The sequence below is a fragment of the Geospiza fortis genome, unplaced genomic scaffold (genome assembly GCF_000277835.1).
Source record: "Geospiza fortis unplaced genomic scaffold, GeoFor_1.0 scaffold590, whole genome shotgun sequence".
Taxonomy (NCBI): domain Eukaryota; kingdom Metazoa; phylum Chordata; class Aves; order Passeriformes; family Thraupidae; genus Geospiza; species Geospiza fortis.
The window spans coordinates 354345-372903 of record NW_005054402.1 but is presented as its reverse complement, the minus strand read 5'-3'; the positions used below and the strand labels follow the sequence as shown (position 1 = coordinate 372903).

General features: G+C 41.2%; 1 protein-coding gene across 2 annotated transcripts in view; it reads left to right on the top strand.

Moving 5' to 3' along the window:
• The window catches only part of CAPRIN1 (cell cycle associated protein 1), a 21033-nt gene extending 3596 nt beyond the window's left edge, over window positions 1-17437 (top strand). The window contains exons 5-17 of one of the 2 annotated variants that reach the window (XM_014309115.2): window positions 808-945; window positions 1515-1567; window positions 1653-1739; window positions 6004-6159; window positions 6252-6360; window positions 6781-6842; window positions 8114-8224; window positions 8747-8896; window positions 9054-9204; window positions 9891-10085; window positions 11064-11164; window positions 11565-11628; window positions 12305-17437. In XM_014309115.2, the coding sequence (XP_014164590.1) occupies window positions 808-945; window positions 1515-1567; window positions 1653-1739; window positions 6004-6159; window positions 6252-6360; window positions 6781-6842; window positions 8114-8224; window positions 8747-8896; window positions 9054-9204; window positions 9891-10085; window positions 11064-11164; window positions 11565-11628; window positions 12305-12369 (1442 nt within the window). In that variant the 3' untranslated portion in view covers window positions 12370-17437. The remainder of the gene's footprint in view (window positions 1-807; window positions 946-1514; window positions 1568-1652; window positions 1740-6003; window positions 6160-6251; window positions 6361-6780; window positions 6843-8113; window positions 8225-8746; window positions 8897-9053; window positions 9205-9890; window positions 10086-11063; window positions 11165-11564; window positions 11629-12304) is intronic. The other variant, XM_031061191.1, reaches the window with a different exon arrangement.
• The last annotated feature ends 1122 nt before the right edge of the window (window positions 17438-18559 follow it).

Below are 18559 nucleotides of genomic sequence, written 5' to 3'. Positions count from 1 at the left end.
TTCCTGCTGTTCCAGCAGAATTCTGTTGCTGGTGGTGCTGAGTAACAGTTCTTTGTTTTCTGCAAACCTGGCTGTGAACAAGGTGATAGTGTGATACATACAGTGACATGGCCTTCCTTACTGGGATGCTCTCTCCCCCCTTAGCTCCTGCAAAAAGTGTTGCAGTTTTGCCCTGCGTTCATTGATGAGCTGCAGATCAGGGTGTGACCATGGCAGCCAGACTGCTTTTTATGGAATTCATTCCCAAGTACCTGGCCTAGGCAGCCAGTAATACTGCTTTGCCAATGGGGCTGATGTCTTTTGGGTTAAGGTGCCCCAGCATTCATCTGAAGCACTGAGGACAATTGTTCTTTGCTTACAAAGGCTCTTTTGAGCCACTTCACCTCAGGAGAAGAACCCTCATGAATCAGATGGTACCTGTGTGGATTTATTTTTATTGACAGTTAGTTGTTTGGAAGAAATTGTCTACAGTAATGGTTTTAAGTAACAGGAATAAAAGTCTGGTAATTAAATTCATAAACTTGACCTCACTGTGAAGTGCTCCACAAAGCTTCTGAAGAGTTAGTTCTGTATTGGTAAGATCCTTCTTGCCCTTCAGATTTTTCTGAATGACAGTGGGTTATTTATGAATTTAATGAATGTAACCCAGTAAGAGAAGAAATCCTGCTCATGGACTGGCTTGGGGCAGCAACATCTTCCCAGCAAAAGGGTCATAAAATGTACATGCAATCTTTGGGGAGGAAGGATGGAAGGAGAAGATGATGAGGACTGAGGTGGTGCTGATGTTTCCCTGTTCCATTTCCCCAGATAAAGCACTGAAGGAGATTGTTGAACGCATTCTTCAGACCAGTTACTTTGACAGCACCCACAACCACCAGAATGGGCTGTGTGAGGAAGAGGAGGCAGCACCTGCACCTGCAGTAGAAGACACTGCAGCAGAGGCTGGTGAGGATGGGAAGATGCTCTGTGACTGACACGTTTGTGTTGTTCTGTCATGTCTCTGCAGTCCTCAGAGTGATTAAATTGCAAATGCAGTGTTCATCTCTAGCACTGAAACCATCCAAGATGAAAGTTCTGGCTGCCTGAGGCTTTTCCCATTTTTCAGTGGTTCCCGCCAGTTTAAGCTGAGCTAGAAGGGAGCAGTTTCTGAAGCAGACAGTGTAATTACATACTTAAGAAACTTGGGAATGTTGTATCCACTTTTAAGACAACTTAGGACATTTTTCCCTTTTGTGGAGAAGGCATAGCTGAACATAACTCTCGCTAGTGAGAATTTAATGGTTTTTTTTCTTTTCAATTCAAAGCTGTGAGAACATTTTTTATTACTAATTCTGTGTTAACACCCATCACGTTTCTTCTTTATTATGAGACATGAGATTTTCTCATCTAACTTTGCATCTTCTAGATCTATAACATGGGGGTGGTTGAGGTCTTTATTACTGTTGTTTTGGTTTTTGTTTTTTTTTTTTAGTGTTTTTCCCCACATATATATGGTTTTTTTCTTTTTCTTCTAGAACCCGATCCAGCAGAAGAATTTACTGAGCCAACTGAAGTTGAATCAACTGAGGTATTATTCACTGAAACACTGTCATTTTGTATACCTTCAATGCCACTTACTTTTACTTTCATACCCTTTCTTATTTTTATTTTAGTATGTAAACAGACAATTCATGGCAGAGACTCAGTTCAGCAGTAGTGAGAAGGAACAGGTAGATGAGTGGACAGTTGAAACGGTTGAGGTAAGATCTTGTGTACTGCAGGTAAAATTGCAATCCCTGTTTCTGCTGGCTCACAATTCATGATAGGTTTTAGTATTGCATCCCTTCTCCCCCAATATATAAAAGAATACATTTATTTAAGTAGGCTTGGACTTGCTACTTGATTCTTTAATTACATACTTAGCTCAGGAGTACCTAAAATAAAAAGTCTGGCTAAGTTTGCAGAGAACTTGCTTTTCTTCATTAGTGGCTTGCTTGGGAAAACAGGGCTTAAAAGTCTTGTGCTTAAAAAGACTTCAAGGACTTCTTTTGAAGTTTTTTTTCTTTTTGGAGAACTTAGCTGCAAATGTAGAACTTGAAAGTTTATCTACCCAGCTGCTGACAGTGTGGTGTAGTTGTGCTTTCATGAAGCACAGGTCCCTGGAGAGGGAGCTGAAAATGAGTAACTCAACTAATTCCTACTCCAGATTGTTTATGTGCATCATTTGGTGTTAAAATGTGCTCATATGTACGTACATCTCTGCTTCCCAGAACTACAGCTCTTCAAGTATCTCACTTGTTACTCCTCTGCACTTGAGTGTGTTCACTTGTGGTGTCTGTGGTGCACTGGTGTTGGGATCCATTCCCAGTTCAGTGATTTGCACTCAGACTTTGCTGCATGTGCAAGTCCATGATCTTATTGCACTGGAATTTGTGGTCCTCGTGTACAGGAAAAGACAAAACCCCCTGTTTGGTACACTGGAGCTTGAGTTGTGTCTGTCTGGTAAAAGCAAGTATGAGCAGCTTCTTTCAGGTGTTGGAGAGTTAATTTCAAATTGCAGATGGTCAGTTTTTTAGACTTTCTTGGTGCCTTTGGCTGTTTTTAGGTGTAGGAGTGGAGTAAGTGTTCATCTTGTGAAGTGCTGAAAAAACAGAGCAGCTCTTTTGATCTGATAAACTAATCTGGCTGCATTTACATTGAATCTGGCTGAAATTCCTATTTTATGTGTTGAAGACCACTTGCAGATTTAATAATACTGAGGATGAGTGTGAGATTTCTAAAACTCAGTAGACAGCTTTGCCATGTATGTGAAGGAGTTTGGTAGTTCCTTGTCACAGTATTTCATTTACTTACTTAAAAACCTCTTAAATTATCACTTCTACTCAGGGCCTACTGAATGTGTTTTAAGAATTATCTTAACAAACTGAAGAAACCCTCCAAACCCATACATTAAAGTCGTGCTTGGTTGGAGTGTTCTTAGAAGGCATAGTATTTTAAAATTATTGATTAATTGGCTTCAATTATACCCATTTTATATCTGTGTTTCTACTAAGAGTTCAGAGTGGTTCAGTTCACTGTTACTCTTAATATAAGGAGTATGGATGAAGGCATAATTCAGGTTGTAGTTTGGTATCAGACAGATTTCAGAAACTCGTAATTTCCTGGTCAGCTGAATCTGGAATTGGCTCAGCTTTGTTTTCATAGGACAACACAGGGAATGTGTGGTTCAGTTGCCCTTTCTGTCCCAATATCTTGGACATGGTAGAAAATAATAATTTAGAAAAAATTAAAGTTGAAGCCTGTTTCTTCATAATAAAGAACTTGATTTTCTCAGCTATAACACAAAAAAGGGAAATTGAGAATATCTGCCTGTAAAATTATTCTTGCTGGCACCACAGTCTCCTTTCTCAGGAGAATGCAGCTGAATTGTGCTTTGGTAAGGTGGTGACACAGGATGCACACTGATAACTGTGAATTTTGAAATCTGAAAGAGACCATTAGCTCAGATCTCTGTAATTGTTCCCTAAGAGGGAGGAGATCATAAACTCCTCTCCTTTTCTTTCAGTAACCCTCAGGTAGATGTGATACAGTCAGGATTTCTATGGTGAGTTTCTAGGTTGGGAGGTGATGATGTCTGCACAAGGATGTTTTGTTGTATGGTCCTTCCATAACTTTTAAACTAAATAATTTGCTTGTGTATTTTCCAAGTGTATTTGGATTCTATGATGTTCTAATTTCGGTGAAGATGTCCCTTATTGGTAATAGTATTTATGGAGATTTTTTATTGTTGTTTTGTAGGGTTTAATTTTTTTTTAACCGCTTCTTCTGTAATTAGTGCCTGAGTCTGGTTGTACACAAAGTTCTCTGTGTCTTAGATTGTGGAACTTTGGTTGGATGGATTTTGTGTAGAATTGAAAACTGTTCTCAGACTAACAAAATACAATTTCATTCTCTTGGCTTATGGTGTCATTAAACTTGTGGTCTTACTTTTCCTTCTCTTTTTTTCTCTGTCGCCCTGTCAGTCTCCTTGCCTTGTGTCTGGCAGCTCTGCCTGCTGACAAGGTTAATTTACCTCACACAACTTGAAATTTGCTCAGTTGTTCCATCCTACTGTGGTTTACTTGCTCAGAGTACCCTGGTAGTGCTAATAAGGCTGAAGGAATAGGTCCTAAACTGTTCCTTTTGACATCAAAAAAGGAGTATTGGAAAAGATAATGTAAAATATGAAATACCGTCTGAAGTTACTGCTGTGCTATTTGTGGAAAAGGAAAATGTTGGGTATTTTTGTCACTGTTGTGTGTTCTTGATGATTCTATTGACTCCTTTTGTTTTTTTCTTGAAGATACTGAATTGTTGTGAATGACTTGGACTCCATAAGTTGGGTGGTAGGGCTCAAATAACTGAGAGTACTTTTGGTAACAGTTATGCAGGAGATGAGTAGCTGTTGGTTTTACCACTCAAGTGCACTTTTTCTTCAATTTTTAAACTTTGTCATGTGCTAAAGGTCTATATATGTGCTCTAGATACTTTTTTCACTCACGGGGCTTAATTCTTAATTTGGGGACTATTTGATAGAGCAGAGTTGTGCTTGGTCCAGTGTGGACTGCCTCAGGGTGTATTTTTCATGGGAATTGTCAAATTTCTTCTCTGTGGATTGCTACGAGTGGTGATCTGGGTCTGAAGGGGATCTCAAAGAGGACTGTGGTTGTGGTTAGATTTTAGTTTTGTTCAGATTCTCTGTTTGGGATTTGCTCAAGGAACGAGCCATTGGAATTGGTGGGGCAACTGCATGTGCAGAATGCTATGGACAAACAAGGCTTGGAAATCTGGGCAGGCAGTAGGAATGCTGGAAGCTGTAGGCTTCTTGGAGAAATTAACAAGAAATGTGCAGGCTTTGAGGGTGGATAGTGACAGTGTGAGGCATGAAGTTCAGACCTTTTGTTATAGGATGGTTTGTAATTGTCATGGCTGGGTACAGAAATCTGTCTTCTGCAGTTCTAATAAGAAATCAGGTATTTTACATCAATATTTTGAGCTTTCAGGTGCCTGTATGCTAATTTATATCCTGTGTAAGTAAGTTTTAAGGCTTAGCTGTTTATCTGGAATGTTAGCAATGTTACAAGCTGATTGAAATAGAGAAGTAATGGTAAGAGACAATGATATTTTTAAAGGGCATTTGTTGACATTGAAAATGGCACTTCTGGATTACAGGAGCTGCCTAAAGAGCAGGTGAGGGACTGGTTAGGGCCATCAAAGTGCAGCTCAACCATCTTTGTCACTGTCTGTTTTCAAACTATTTGCTGATGGATGTTTGAGGTGCCCATGTCCAGCTTGGCTGGTTGCTCTGCTGTCTAATCAGGTGCTCTCTGAAAGCCCACTGCAGTTTGTTCCTTTGTTGATGTTTGCCACTTTGGGATATGTCTGGTAAATCTGAGCTTTCTTGCCCTCCCTGATCTGTGCTTTTGCTTCTGGGCTTCTGGTGCTGTCTGGCAATCCTTGTCATGCAATGCTGCCTGCTGTTCCTGAGACAGTAAATCAGGGAGCTAGGGTAACAGTGGCTGTGAAAATTGAGCATTATGAAGTCTTAAAAAAGACCAAAAAATTCTGACTCCACTTATATTTACCAAAAAGCTATGAGAAAATAATTGTTCCCCATTTGTACATATTTCTGAAGCTTACTCTTCCCCCACTTCCTTTAAATTTCCAAATGGTGATAAATTGCTGTCTCAAATCCTGATCTAAAAAACTCGATGTGATATTGATCAAATACTTTTTTCATGGGGAGAAGAGTAGATGGAGAGACAAAAGAGCAGAGTGTGAGCTCTGTAATCCTGTGAGTGCTCAGATGAGTAGCTGACCACAGTACTGACCTGTCTAGGATGTCATACTGTCCTGCAGCACCACTGCAGCAATTCCATCATCCATAACCAGTCAGGCAATAGCCAGAAATTCAAGAACTCCCAAGTCACTTGAGTGCAGCACTGCCTGGTGCTGAAATTGCAGTTGGTTGTTGTCTCTTGTCAGGTTGTAAATTCCCTGCAGCAACAGACACAGGCGACGTCTCCTCCCGTCCCGGAACCTCACGCACTCACTGCTGTGGCTCAGGCAGACCCCCTGGTCAGGAGACAGCGAGTACAGGACCTCATGGCACAGATGCAGGGCCCCTACAACTTCATGCAGGTATTTCTGTACTCTAAACATTCATCTGTTTAACCCACAGCAGTGTGGATTTGAGATTTGTTTTTTATTTTTTAAATTTTTTTTCTCCCCAGGACTCAATGCTGGAATTTGAGAACCAAACGCTTGATCCTGCCATTGTATCTGCACAGCCCATGAACCCAGCCCAGAGTTTGGACATGCCCCAAATGGTTTGCCCTCCAGGTTTGTAATGGTAAATCCTAAAGAGAAACACTGGGGAAGCCTGCAAGTCATCTCTTAGAAATGTTTCAGTTGCTGCTGCATAATAAAAAGTAATAGTACAATCCTGTTATAGTGTGTTTTTCTCAGAAATGTGGTTGTACTGTTTTTTAGGCTTCCAGGTCTCAGTTGCTTATAGGTTTTGCTTGAAAATATGGAGCAGCTAAAGCTTCTTTGGTTTTGCTTTGGATTATTTTGGACAACTAGAAAAAATGTTCTTTGCGTGGAAACAGGAGTTGGTAATTTGAATATAGGTTTGCCACGCTTAAGGCTTCATCATTTTCATGATGATCAGCTTTCACATAAGTGCTCAGAGCAGATAATAATGCTATTCTGTAAAAGGTTTGGTTTTACTGTGTAATAAGTGAAATTATTTTCCTCCAGTTCATGCTGAGTCAAGACTTGCCCAGCCTACCCAAGTTCCTGTGCAACCAGAAGCTACACAGGTAAAGTGTTTAGTAAATTCTGGTTTGGATTTGAGTTTGATATTAGGCCTGATTTGAGTTAAAAAGGATTTATTTCCTGACTACGTGAGAGACTCTTCAGAAAAAGCTGAAGGTCCAGTTTTGGGAAATTGGTGATTCCATTGTTGCTTACAAGCAATGCCAAAACCACTTGGTTACAGGGCAGCCTGTGTCTGTCCAAGTGAGTGTCAGGGCACAAGTAGATCTCATGCATTAACTATATGGAGTTTGTGTTCTGTTTGATTATTCCCACTTGCTTGGATTGGGATTTTACCCTGGAGTTGTAGAGCAGTCAGTGTGAGTTGAATGCTGTTTCCAGTTGAGCTTTTAGGGATCTCCTAAACTTGTTTCTGCACTGTATAAATAAAGTAGTCGCTTTGTTGTTAAGATGTTTCAGTTGTCTGGTGATTAAAGATCTTTTTTTATTAAGCATGTGTGACATCTCTGAGGACTCTGCTGGTTTCAGTAATGGGTCTGATCCCTTTAGGTCTTTGCAAACCAAAAAAAAATCTGGATAGGTGATGGATCTCACAGTACAGGCAGTATAAATTGCTTCCTTTGGCTTGTCCAGATTAGGTCTGCAAGGTTTAAGTCACTCATTTATATAGAAACAGGAGTGAGGGAATTATTTCTTGAGTTTCCTCTGTATGTACCTCCTGAAATGCTGGTGCTCTCCACAGTTTTGTTGTCTCGTAGGAGTAGACTTAAATTTTGGGCAGAGGTTTTTTTTTTTCTCTGCACTAGTTTTTATTTTGCTGTTAGGTGATGTCTGACTTAATCCAATGGATTTTTTTTTCTTGTTTCACTTACCTCAACCAGTGCTGCCAGTGATTCTCTCAAGGATCTTGCAAGCAGTAGCTAAACTTACTCTTGGCTCTGGAACATTCCAGTGTGATGTGAACACCCCATCAGTTCCCCATCCATTGCCTCTTTAACTCCCCAGTACAGCCTTTAATGCAAAGTGCTTTGCTTTCCTGGCTGGACTTCTCCCTGGGCTCTCTGTGTGGTAGCAGAGCTTGTAAAATGTAAAATTCAGGCCATTGGAAGCCAGCCCTTGGCCACTTGTGTCTGAGCTTGGAGCTGTGTGGTGTTAGAATGTCGGTGGTTTAAAAGTAATTACTTTGTACTGGTTTGAAGATGTGCTGGCTCGCAGACCAGAGAGTTCCATCCACTCCAGAGTTCTCTGATACTTTTTACAAAACTGTGTGTGAGCATCAGCTGACTTCTGGGGGCTTTGGGATTTATTTTGTCAGGTTCCCTTGGTTTCTTCTACAAGTGAGGGATATACAGCTTCCCAACCCATGTATCAGCCTTCTCACACAGCAGAGCAACGGCCACAGAAAGAATCAATTGACCAGATTCAGGCAAGTCAGGTTTCACAGGGGTGGGAAGAGCTCTTGATTGCAGATGGCATCAAATGTTAGTCTATGTTTCTTAGTAAATAACATTATTTTTAGTTGATAGAGGTGCTTCAATTCCCTGTAATTTCAAAATTCTGAGCCTGTCTGTGACCAGTGAGTCCTGCATAGCAAGAATTTTCATTTGGAAGCTTGTTTGTTTAGTTGGATGCAGCATGCCAACATCAGCATGGGAGCATCAGTGTTGTTGGCTTAGGAAGTGGGATTTATTTTTTCACAGCAGTTAGCCTGGAAACTTCTTCATTTCCCCCCTCTAGATTTTTCTAGTTGTGTTTCAAATTAATGAGGGAGAAGATGGCTAGGTTTTTCCTCTCATTATGCTGTTGTGAATTAGGCTGTTGAGCTGAATAACAAAATATTCATTAGTAGAGGTGAAGCTGAGGCATTGCTACTCTTGTTTAAGCAAAGTTTTTGAAGTTAAATTTTTGGTACCTCTAGAGCTAAAATGTTGTTTGTTTTAATTATTAGGCTTCCATGTCCCTGAATGCAGACCAGACCCCATCCTCATCATCACTTCCCACTGCATCCCAGCCACAGGTGTTCCAGGCTGGATCCAGCAAGCCTTTGCATAGCAGCGGAATCAACGTCAATGCAGCTCCATTCCAATCCATGCAAACAGTGAGTAGGAAATCAGTCCTGGATCCCTTTGGCTTGGTGCTCATTCCTTGTGGTGGGATCAGTCATGCAGCTACATATGATGGTCCTTGGTTATTCACATTTCTAAGTCTTTGATGCTTCTTTACAGATCTGTAAAACTGAATTTCTGCTCTTACAGGTATTCAACATGAATGCACCTGTTCCTCCTGTGAATGAGCCAGAAACCCTTAAGCAGCAAAACCAGTACCAGGCCAGTTACAACCAGAGTTTCTCCAATCAACCTCACCAAGTAGAACAATCAGATCTCCAGCAAGAACAACTCCAGACAGGTAAAATTCTTGTGGCCTTGGTAGAGCAGGTGATAAGTCCGTGACATCCCAGATGATGGAGCACAGCGTGTCACAGATTCCCTTGCAGGCCTTTGCCCTGAGCAGTACCAGGTTTTGTTACTGTGTCTGGGTTTGAATATCCAGCAGGGAGTGAAATTCAGTATATCTATCTCCAGTTGTTAAGCCACTTGACTGAGGTTTATATGGTTTAAAAAAATCCATGAACAGCATTATTCTGAAGATGCAAGTACTAGAGTGAAGTACTGGCTCTGCTGATGTTAAGGTTGCTTTAAAAAAAACCAGTGCAATTTGAGGTGACATTCTGTAAAGGAAATAGTAAGCCAGAAATGAGAGCTAATACAAATTGCTTCTCACAGTTGATGTAAGGTCACAAAGGCCTGGAATCTTGTGCTGAAATCAGTGAGAAACTATTTGAATTTAGCAGGCAAAATGCCTTCCAGGTTAGCAACTTAAAAAAATAAGAGTCTATGTCCAGAGCTGTTTTTCTCTCAGCACTGCCTTCACTTCACTTTCCACTGATGTGCTAACAAGTACTGGATGTGGAACGAGGACAAAGAGCCTCATCCTTTTTCTCTGTAACAGAATTTTGGGTTTAAAGAGAGATACATGGGAACATAAAAAAATTCAGGCTTTTCTACTTCTTTTTCCCCCTGATTCCCCTGCAGTGGTTGGTACCTACCACGGTTCCCCAGACCAGAGTCACCAAGTGGCAGGAAACCACCAGCAGCCTCCCCAGCAGAGCACTGGATTTCCCAGGAACAGCCAGCCTTACTACAACAGCCGGGGCGTGTCCCGAGGGGGATCCCGCGGGGCCCGGGGCCTCATGAACGGCTACAGGGGCCCGGCAAATGGATTCAGAGGTGAGCAGCTCTGCAAATCCTCCCTGAGCTCTGCTCAACCCTGGGGAACACCAGCTCTGGAGAGCAGGTGTTAAACTGGCCTGCTGTTGGGAGAATGGGGTAGCAGCCCTGTGAGACAGCAAAACTTGTAGTAGAAATCCTATTGGTTGTAGATAAGCAATGTAAAATTTAAGTGTGTGTTTGGACTCTGTTACAATACAATAGTAAGCATCTACTGCAAGTATAAGGAAATGCAGAAACATCTGCCCATCAAGCAAGGAATTCAGATGCAAGTTGGTATTTCAAAAATGCTTAGTGTTTCCACAGCATACTTTGTAGTTCTGTGTTTTCATCAGAATGAGAATAGGCTGGCTTATGTAGCATTACAGGAACACAAGAGTCCAAAAGTCACTAGCCAAGGGAATTAACAGAAGTGGAGGAATGATAGTGTAGTTCTGGATAGATAAGAGAATGTTCATGATTCCTGGACCTTACATGTGTGGCTGTCAGTGTTTCTACAAAGAGGTTTATGTTAGAATAGGACAGAGATTTCCTTGTCAGGTGTTCTGGAATTACTTATGGACTCAGGTACTGTCTTCTATGTTCTCTTTCCCTCCTGTGGCTGGGGAGGAGAGAAGAAATGTGTGTAATAAAAATACAGCTGATTGGAGTGTGAATGCAGTAATCACAGCTGGGACATTTAGATCCTGCCTAGGATCATGTTTAGCTCTGAACTGAATGTTCTGTAAATCAGACCTCAGGTTACTCTGAGAAATGCACCGAATTTTACCTCCTCCCAGGCCTTACAGGTGTTCATTCTCATTTCTTGTGGTATATTAGCTCTGATGTTGGAGACATTTGTGTGATTTGCAGGTAAACAGCCCTTGCTAAAGGGATGGGATTTTTTAAGGTGTAGGTAAAATGCTGTTGCTGCTTTTCTTTCTATAGTAGCAGAAGGTCAAGTATTTCCAAGTGAAAGATTTGTGCCCTGTTCCTTAGGGGGATACGATGGCTACCGTCCTTCCTTTTCCAACACTCCAAACAGTGGCTACACACAGCCCCAGTTCAATGCTCCTCGGGATTACTCAAACTACCAGAGGGTAAGCTACCTGTGGCGAGGGAAATACCTGTGAAAAGCACTCAGAGCTGTTAAACATCTTCCTCTGGGACTTCTTTATTGCTCAGGAAGACAAACTGCCCCTGTGTAGTTTGGAGAAGCTGAACACTAAATGCATCTATTTATATTTCTTAGTTATATTGAGCAACACATCCTGTAACTGGAGAGAGCATTTGTCACTGCACATTTTATTACAGCTGCTAGGCACTAGTGGAAGTAAGAGTTTGTTTTTTAAAGATTATTTTCTACTAATAAAATGTTGCATGTTGAAGTTACAGGTGTTTTGTCAGTGCATATTGTTCTAAAAGGTCCTTATTTTGCTGGCAATTAGTAACAGAATGCCCGAGTTTTATGTTGTAACTTTTAAAATATCTTTGCTTCAGGATGGATATCAACAAAATTTCAAACGTGGCTCTGGACAAAGTGGACCTCGGGGAGCTCCTAGAGGTAATTTCCTGAGTAGGGAATAATTGATTTGGGTTGAGTAGAAGTTTCTGAGCTAACTTTTAAAGTCCTGCACTTAAAAAGCAACCTCACTCCTTAGTCAGCAGTTCACAATTAAGAATAAGCTGAGTTGAATTATTGGGATTCTGTGAACTGGTGGTGGAAGTCAAGTTGGCTGTTAAATGAGGAATTCTTGGAAAAGAAGCTAAAACAGCAATTGCTGTTCACATTCTGATATAGTAGAACTATTTAACTGTCTTTTATTAATGAAAGCCTTGGGGAAAAAACCCAACAGACATAATGAGGCTATAGTTAAGCTTCTAAATTCTATTTTCATCACATTTCTTCAGGTCTTTTTCTTAGTACATTTTTGATTATGAGACTGTTCTGTCTCAATACAGACATTGCTGTGAGGGCAGCTTGAGGATGTGCCCTGCATCTGTGAAACCCCACTTGGTAGTTCAGTTTTCAGGGGATTCAGTTTCTCTCCCTGCCTTGGGTCCTGAAAGCCCTGAGGTGTGGAGCTGAGGCCTCTGGAGTTCATTGCGCTGTGCTGAAGCTGAGAGTGTGTTTTAGGAAGCACAACAAAGTCTGACTGAGTTCAGACGAGAAGATTTAGGACTATTCTTAAAATAACCAGATTTCCTGCAGAATTCAACCCCCTATTTGTGTTTTCTAGGTCGTGGAGGGCCCCCCAGACCAAACAGAGGGATGCCTCAGATGAACGCTCAGCAAGTGAATTAAACACGTTCACAGGATTCCGTTCAACGCCAAAAACACGCTGGCCAGTGTACAATACATGTTACCAGAAGAGTTATTATCTATTTGTTCTCCCTTACAGGAAGTTTGTTGTAAAGGGACTATTTTCATTACCCATAATGACAGGACTACAGTTGCCAGCTTTATATTCCCTGGATATTGAAAGGAACGAAACAACGTTTACTCTGCATGTTCTGTCCTAAGCATCATCTTGAGCCTTGCACATGAGATTCAGATTCCTCACCCTTGCTAAGAATAAAGCAAAAAAGGCAATTTTCAGGGTGATCCAATCTCCATGGTTAACTGAAGTGGCAGGAAAAAGCAAAGACTCACTTCCTCACTTCTGTCATTTAAAAGTGATTTAACAAAATTCAGATAAAATCTGCAAATTCATAAAGATTTTCTCTGGTGGCAGTTAAAAAAAACTTAAATGTTCCCATGAAAGGATGGAAAAGGTGAAGTGTGGCTTGGTAGAACAACTACATTTCAGCTTTTTCTTACTAAATCAAAGCACTGAACCGTTCAAGATGTGTAGTGATGCAATTGCCCTAAATAGACAGGTGGGCTTAGAGGCAGTTTGTGACAAAGAAGAGGCACCCTTAGCTGCAGCACTCCTCATCACCAAGGCCCTGATTCCTGTGGCTATGGAGTTAAGAGCGCTTGCATAACTGCTAATGTAACTGTAATTAATTTTTTTTTTAGGAGACAAGGTGAAAAACAAAAAAAAAAAAAGGCTTTGATTTGGCACTTGGACAAAATTTTGCAGCAAATCCTGAGCTATAATCTGGATGGCCACTGTATATTTGATGTGAAGTATTTAGATATCTCTTTGAAACACTTTTAAGTTTCTTTGATAGCAATGACTTTTGTAAGGATTGGTATTCTCTATCATTCCTTACGACTTGCACATTGTCTGTCACTAATACTTGACCTTGCTGTATTATCACCTAAATAACTGATGCCGGTACTGATGGAAATCCCTAATGGATAATCATAACACTTTTGGTCACATGTCCTTTTGTCTTTCCTGCAGCCTTGAAGGTTTTAAGAAATCTCAAATGCCCGCTGCTGCTGCCCTTCCAATTGCTGTCTTTTGAAAAGCACCAGTCTGTGTTTGAGTTGAGTTCCCCTTTTCAGGGAAATGACAGCCAGCAGTTACAGTTCTAATGGTATAAGCAAGATAAATAAAACATGTTTATAAAAATTGTATCCTGGAACACTGGTTTTCAACGGCTGAAACAGATTCAGTGTGATGGGGTGACATTTCATAATGTTTTTCTTTCTTTCTTTCTTTGTTTTTTTTCCCCTAATAGTCTCTTTTTCCTGACTAGATGTAAACCCTCCTCCTGTTTTTCTGGTTTTATTCTACTAGCTTTGACTTCTGGGAAACTTTTCTTTTTGATGGACTTTTCCTTTTTTTTTCCTTCATCAAGGCAGCGATGTATAAAAGAAATGGCATAAGCCTAGGAGCTGGAAAATACCAAGTCTTATTCAAGTTTTACTGCATCCTTGTGGTATAATCTTTGGAAAAATCACTTGTGCCTGCCTTTTGCGCACATGCACTCTCTCTGCAGTGGGGAGAATATTTTGATAGCTGCCTCCATAGAGGTGTTGGTAGTTCTGTTGCATTCTATAGCACGTGTGAGAAGAAAAGTGCTATATTCTCTGTTAAGTATTGCTCATCAAATAATTCCTACCTGTGGAAAGGTGAAATTGAGGAACAGCTGCGTGGTGTTTAACTGTTCTGTACAAAACTGAAGGTTGTTTTTCACTCTGAGGGTCATTTCTACTTTGTATCACAACTGAACTTTCAGAACTTGCAGTCAGATACTTTTGACTTCGTTGTGAAGCAGTCTGGAACTCCATACAAATAGGTGGGATATCACTTTTCCATGTCCTGTGTGAAGAGCACAAATGAAAAATGTTTTCACTGCGGGAAGTGATAAGCTTGTGAAGACCATATTCCACACCAGGCATCCTGAAACGGGGCTGATGCCTGGAAGCAGCAGTTTGAGTCAAGGCCTAGAACATTCCTAAACTGCAGTCTGGTGAGAAGTTGCTGTTCTGTGTCTTTTTTAGGAAGCTATTACTGAGATAATAGTCCCAACTGTTTTTTAACTGGAAAAAAAAAATAAAAAGACAAACCTTTTAATGTTGAACTGATGTAGGAAAACAGTGAATTCTTTTAATTTATCTTTCTTCAGGCATCAGCTTTTAAATGGTTGGTGGAACACAAGCTGCTCAGCTTTTTCCCTTGCACACCAGATGCTCCTTAAGGAACTAACTGTAGTTTGTCAGTAAATGTACACCATATTCAATCAGAGACCTCTGAATGGATCCAAACATTCCACCTTGAGTTTGGGGGGTTGGTTTGGGGTTTTTTTCCAACTTGAATTTATTAATAAAACATTGGGCCTCTTCATTGAGAGACGAGTTTGTCAACCTCCTGTGTGCCAATGGCCTTTAGAGGAGAGGTGGAGGAGAGATGGAACAAGTCCCTGAGATGTGAGCTGGGAATCTGCACGGAGCCCTTTGATCTCCACTCATGGTGTAATAAAGTCCTGAAACATCAGCTGGAGTCAGCCTGTGCACTCAGAGCCCTCGCTGCTCCTCTGGCCTGCTCAGGGCAGCTCTCAGTTTTTACTCCATGGCTTGGCTCTAGTCTGAGCTCCCTCCAGATCCCAAGCACTCCTAGGTAGGTTTCTTTTGGAAAAGGTCCTGTTTAGAGCAAAGACTGTTGCCAGAAGTTTATGTTGAAGCAAAGCTGTGGCAGTTTGGGGCTGGCTCTGGTGCTGAGCCCCTTCTGGATGCAGGTTTGAGCTGTTTGTTCATGGGCAGCTGGGGTGTGATCCTGTGGCGGGGACAGGGCTGAGTCTGAGCCTGTTCAAAACCAAACTTCTGCCTTCAGTCCCTTGCTTCCTCTTGGCTGCAGTTTAAGGGTTTCTGAGCAAGTGATTTTTAAATCCCTGAAGTATTTCAGATCTTTATATGTATTGTTACTGTGTCTGGGAAACTTGGATCCTTCCTAGACATCCTCCTTATTGAAAGCAGACCCAGAAATCATGAGCTGTTGTCTTGTACCCAAGGCCAGCCTGCTCCTGAATTTTACTCCTGTGTTTCTGCTGTGTACAGACTGTTTTCTAAGAACAGTTCACCAGTGCAGCTTAGGGATTTTGCTGTGGAGAGCGTTCTAAACATCGCTTAACCCCTGTTTTCTTCCCCAGATCCTGTCTTTTGTATGCAGCAATCTCTGAAGCATCAGGGAGAGTAGTTGGAAGGGGATTGTTGGCTTTTGTTACTTAACCAGGCAATGTGTTCTGCTGGGACTTTACTCTCAGAGGACCTCGTGTCCTTAAAAATGTGTCTTCTCAAAATGTCCCACCAACCTTAAGTTTTTAGGAAGACTGGTTGCGTTCCAGGTCTTTGGAGAAAAGGAAGCTCGATCCTTTCTCCCAAATGGCGTTTGAGTAGAGAGAAGTTACTGAAGAGGCTCTAACTGCAGATAAATACTGCAAAGATTAGAAATTACACTGAAAGGCTTCTTAAAATCCATATGATTAAGAACAAATAGGGCAAAATCTTTGTGGTCCCACAGAGCAAGATACAGAACCGGTTGATTGGAAGAATCTTTATATTCCCCTCACCCTGTTCATGAGGCTGCAGTCACATCCTGGGAAATCCAGACCATCCCTCTTGCTGATGTGAAACTCTTCTTGGGAGAAGTTTATTGCAAAGTATTGGCATGGATGCTTGAGCTGCAGCTGAGGTTTGTCACTGTGTGAAGGAGGCTGGTTTCGTTCCTAAAATCTGGGCACGTGTTTATCCAGTTTTCCATCTGCTCTGAGCATGGATGGGACTAAAAGGTTCCCCTTCGCTTGAGCTGGCAGCAGGGAACTTGCAGGGATGTGCTGGGAAGGTGCAGTGTCCCTCACTGATGGACCAGAACATCTGGAGAGCAAGTAGGAAATGAGCCCAGACAACAAAACTCTCCTGTTGAACTTAAAAGGACAATTTCCTTATATAAATCTGGCCTTAAATATATTTGTGATTATTGTCTGGAGTTTGCTGGAAGGTCCCTTCTAATGGTGTTTTTCCTGAAATGACAGAATTTGTTAAAGTGCATCTGAGCCCTCCATTGGTCTCACACTGGTCTTGGCTGTCATGGAGGCAGTGGCACAACTTCAGGGAAGGAGCTTTTGACTTTGACAAAAAGAAGGGAGCTTTGGGAACATTCCCTTCTTTTTGCCAGCACACTCAATCGTGGAGAGGGCTAACTGCTTAAACTGCAACATTTTCCTTGTGGCCAATACGTTTTTGTAGAGGGAGGGAGGTGGGGAAGGCCCTTCAGATGTGGATTTTTGGTGTGATGTGGAGAGTGTGATGAGAAACTTCCTTTTCTAGACTGTTCATCTAAGGGCAGAGGTGCTATTCTATGAACCACTTTCAGAGGCTTTTTGAATAGAATGGTATTAAAATTTGTGGCTCTCTGGTTCCAGCCTTAAGGGAGGGAAGGAAATCTGTTTTCCAAAATCCACTTCCTAAAAGCCACTTAGAGTAGCGTGTAGGAGATCTGCATTAGGAAAACTAGAGCCTAACTTGTCATTTGGTTCTGAATTTTAACTTTTTTTTGCTCTTGCTGCAGTTTTATTAAAAGCAAGATTCTCTTCCCCTCTCTTTTTAATACTCATAGAAGAATCAGAAGGGTGTCACTGGCTCGCTTCCAACCCTGCTGGCCCATTTCTACCCAAGGAAGGATCAAGAAGACACCTGGAATTTTGGTTTCAAGCTCAATTTTAGAAAATATCTGTTAGACTTTTAAGAAATGAAAATGTACTTCCTCTTTTGAAGCTCTTGGATTTTAGAATGAATTTTAGTAATGCTTCTAGCACATAAAATAAGTGTTGAGAATTTTTAGTTTGTTTGTCAGGTTTAAATTTTCTGATGGCCTTAAACATACCTGTATATATGTCTTTGCAGTTCTTAAACTCAGCGTTGGAAACAAATTGGTCCATGGCTTATGTAAACACTTGACAAATAAATCTATTTAAATGTTTTATGTCCTTCCCTTTTAAGCAAATATTTCATACCTAAAGGGATTGTCTTGCTACACTTCTGTTGCATTGGTGGTTTTGTCTCAGTGACTGGGTTTGACTGGGTTTACCTAAAAGAAAATTGTTCTACAGCCTTTATGATTATTAATTCAATATTTTTATCATATTTTTGTTATATTTTGAAACAACCCCAAATACATCCACTGGTATTAAACACATTTTTCCTACGCTGTCACCTGGTTTTAAATACTTCATTGTTTGAATGTTCAAGTTAAACAAAACAAAACAAACAAACAAAAAGCAGTATTGAAAGCTAAGAATAAATCTATCTATGCAAATAGCTGGGCTCAACTTTGGTATTGAAAGGTTAGAACAGCTTGAGAAAAAAATTCCATGTTTCTGAAACCTCACTGGAATTTCAGCTCAGGTTGATAAATCATTTTCTTGTTGCTGCTCCACAGCTGTGCAGCTTGGGATTTTGTTGCATGTGCACAAATGTAGGTGTTATGGGTCAATGAGAATGTGTATATTTATTTATTTAAAACAACTTCCTTGATTCATCTTAACTTACACACGGACATATATATATATATATATATATATATATATATATATATATATTTGGTTTTGCCATCTCTCCCCCAGGAGCAAAGGCCATCCAGACTCAGAGTTGGCAGGTGTGGAAATGCAATTATCTTTATAAAATCAAAATTTTTTAATTTATAAAACCTGCTATTTGTGCCCACATGCCTGGAGGGGTCACAGGCAGGATTTGTTTAGAATAAATCGTTAAGGGAAGGGAAGGGAAGGGAATTTCAAGGGAAGGGAATTTCAAGGGAAGGAAAGGGAAAAGGGAAGGAAAAAGGAAGAGGAAAGCTGTGGGCGGTAGGGGCTACTCTGTGTCTCGCAGGGATTTTGGGAGCCGGCTGGGCACAGAAATCCTTTCCCATGTGGAAATCTACTCTCAATTTCTCTGCTCGAGAGCTCGATACCCAGAGCAGTGTATATATGCGTGGTTTAGGTGTGATTTTACAGAAACGCGTATTTAGAAATACACCTGGGTCGCGCAGGCGGCCGGCGCGGGCAGCCCCGGGGTCCTCCCACGCCGCGCGGCGCTCGCGGCC